Genomic DNA, 3,199 nt, shown 5'->3' with positions numbered 1-3,199 from the left:
CGCAGCTCTCGTGGCCGCCGCTGAGCTGCGGCGATTTTTGGGACACGGCGCCAGCGCCGCCGACGTCGCTTGCGCTAACGGACCGCGGCATCGCTTTGCTCAAGACCAACATGGTGCCGCTGGTCACTGGGTGCGCGCTCGTGGTGCTCGTACTCGGCGTGGCGGTCGTTCGGCGGTCGCTACGCCGCCACCGCGAACGCCGCGAGCAGGAAATGTACGAAGACAATAGTCACTACCAGCCTTTGCTCTAGGCAGCACCCCTCTTTTGACGCCGTAAGAAGCCTCGCGCTTCGTTCTGGAAACGACGACTTTTGTAATTTTCATATAACCTTGCATTCTGCCATAAATTCCACGAGCTTGCATTCGAGACAAGTTTTCTACGTATACAGCTATCGAGAGAGCGGAGTGCCGCCTGCCGCGTCCCCGCGCATGACATAAATCTAAAGAGGCCTTCTGCACATGACCGCCCCGTAGACAAGTTATCGGCTACCCCTGCACCTTTCAATATGAGAGTCAGACACAAGTCGACAAATCTATCTATCCATCCATCCATCCATCTATCTCTCTATCCATCTCTATATCTATTCATCTCTCTACAGGGATGATGTGCATGGCTCCTATTTTTGGCGTGTTGCACAGACAGGACGAATGCGCGCGCGGTCGCCGTACCAACGGGACCTCACGCCGACGAGCAAGCGCATTCATGAGCTCATGGACGAAGAAGACGCGCGGTATACCAAGGCGACGCCGCCCGCCGAGCCGCCGATGCGCGGCTACCACGTGCCCATGCTGCGGAGCATTTCGGTGCGAGAAAAGTACGCGCGGGCGGCGCTCGACCGTCTCGCCAAGAGCCTCCCGACGACAACCAACGTGCACGACGACCTAGTGTACAACCAAGTCCATGAAATTCTCCACCCCAAGTCGGCGGCGCCGGCCAAAAAGAAGTTTGACAAACGCTGGTATCACTTTTACAACCGGCAAGTCTACTCCATCGGCCAAGACGTGGTTCCAAGCAGCGCCGAGCCCGCGCCGCTGCTGCGTCAAGTCTCGTCGAGGCCACCTCGCGTGGTGCTCGACACCGTGTCCGACACGCACTCAATACTGAGCAGCGACGACCAGAGCGACGCTCCGAACAGCGATCTATCAACGGCCGCCGAGGAGACTGAAGCGTCCGCACCCGACATGACAACTTGTCCGCGCAACGTCTACCACGCCTGTTTCGACGTTGTCTTGTCGTTTGTATATGGAACACTTATAGTATCCTACTACTAGGTCGATTGGCCCGTCTCGGGCGTCGACAAGGTCGTGAAGGACGCTGTCGAGCGGCAGCGCATTGGCGCGCTGCTGCGAAGTCATGCTCGCATTCTCTACCATCTCTTTCGATACCACGCAAGCCTACAAGGCGGGAGCGATCGGGTGCAACAAGGCGGCGACTACTTGAATCCATCTAAAGGATGCGTACAATAGGAGCCGTTCAAGCTCGCGGCAAAAGCCAAGATTCTCGAAGACTTGAGCGTGCCACTACCGGAGCCGGCGCGGCACGGCATCAGTACACATGATTCTTTCCGAACGTAAGTCTGATCCGACGTGGTAGACGACCAGCCAACGAGCCGGCCGGGCTTCTTGCTCTTCCTCGTGCAAGTCGCACTGGGTTACTTCAAGAGAGGTCGCGGCAGCATTCCTTCCGTCGACGTATTCTTATGCGTGTGAACAGACGAAGTCGCGGGGCTCGTCAAGCGATTGGCGAAGGAAGGTCTCGAAGACTCGACGAGCGTCTACTACCTTCTCCACGACTTTATCTTGCCGTTCGCGTCGATTGACGACCCGGCCCATTTTTACAAGCTCTTTTTCAAGCACGAGAGTGCGCAGCAAGTGTTTGCCGTGCACCAGATCGGCCTTGAAATGGTGTTCTTGCAGCACGCAACGCAAGTGACGCACGACGCGACAACGTCCAAATCGCCAAGTCCGACGCCTCAGTCCTCGCAGCCGTTCATGAAGTTCCAGAGCTACCTCGGCTTTCTGAACCACTTCAAGATTGTACGCTCGATATCCTCATTCGAGAAGTTACAAGTATCGCGTTAGATTGACACCAAGCTCTCGGAAACACAAGCCAGCGTCATTTTTTGCTCGTGCCTTCCCGTGTGGCCCGACGACCGTGCTGTCGTGTCACAGTGCCTCGATTACGCCAGCTTCACCCTTGCTTTGACCAAGATCGCATTTGCCAAGCACGAAAAAACCATCTGCGGTGGCGAAGCAGACGTATGTCCGTCCCGGCCGGCGTCCGAGCGCTGCAAGTGCGTCTTTGCCGCCGTCCAGGACAAGTACAACATGCTCGCATTTCTCGAGCCGCTCGGCGTCCTGATTGGAAAGATCACGTCTCCCGGCTCCCGGCGCGCCGTGCGACGACGGTCCATGCTTGACACGGACAGCACCAAAGCCTAGTCGTTGCAAACTGCCCAACCCGGGCTTATTTTTTTGTCTCGTGCCCCATCTTGCTGCAGAACAAGTGTGATGGTAGCTCAAGCCTATCACGCTGGAAAGTCACGCTGGAAAGCAACTTGGTTGATTACATCGATCGACATAAACTAGACAAGTGGTGTCGTCATCGCGCGCGCTGCTACCAGAACACAATCTGAAACGCGCAATGTCCCGCACCTCTAACTAACAATTAGGTATTCTTATATATATCTACATGGAGCAGCTCTGCGTTGGCCGAAGGAGCGTCTCGAATCAGTGCTGCTTGACGGCCTCCCGCTCGCGTCGAAGATGCTCGAGGCGGCTGGACGAAGACCACGATGACTTAGCTTTCTTCGTCTTCTTGAGCTTTGTGTTCGTCGTGTCACAGGCACAGTCGAGCGCGTCGGCTTCCCACATATCGTTGGCGGCGGCCATGAGCACCACGGGCCGCCGGCTCACGATCGCAGCCATGGGCACGTGGCGCCTCGGCGGCGTCGTTGTCGTCTTGGTTCTGCTGGAGGGCAGGGTTGCGAGGGCGGCTTGCGTCGGCCTATCTGGCAGTGGACCGGGCTCAGTGCGCCGCCGAGCGCCATGCCGTCGTCTGTGTACTGCTTCGGCGACTGGCGGCGGCGCGATCTCGTCAAGAGGTCGATGGCCGGCTTGGTCTTCTTGAGCGCCTCAACGCGGCCGTCGAGGTCCGCTTGCGCATTTGGCCGAAGGCAGCGCGCTCTGCCTCTTCGCG

At 57.7% G+C, this 3,199-nt stretch overlaps 1 protein-coding gene across 1 annotated transcript; it reads left to right on the top strand.

Annotated features, from left to right (window-relative positions):
- Positions 1–632: 632 nt before the first annotated feature.
- On the top strand, positions 633–2,500 carry SPRG_13244 (hypothetical protein). The gene is made up of 6 exons (XM_012353348.1): positions 633–1,224; positions 1,273–1,416; positions 1,468–1,549; positions 1,595–1,666; positions 1,715–2,037; positions 2,083–2,500. The coding sequence occupies exons 1-6, from the start codon at positions 649–651 to the stop codon at positions 2,440–2,442; spliced, it is 1,557 nt and encodes a 518-aa protein (XP_012208738.1). The 5' UTR covers positions 633–648; the 3' UTR covers positions 2,443–2,500.
- Positions 2,501–3,199: the final 699 nt, after the last annotated feature.

Source organism: Saprolegnia parasitica (genome assembly GCF_000151545.1).
Source record: "Saprolegnia parasitica CBS 223.65 unplaced genomic scaffold supercont2.121, whole genome shotgun sequence".
In the NCBI taxonomy this organism is placed as follows: domain Eukaryota; phylum Oomycota; class Saprolegniomycetes; order Saprolegniales; family Saprolegniaceae; genus Saprolegnia; species Saprolegnia parasitica.
Note: the sequence above shows the minus strand (reverse complement) of the source record. Positions and strands in the feature narration are given on the sequence as shown.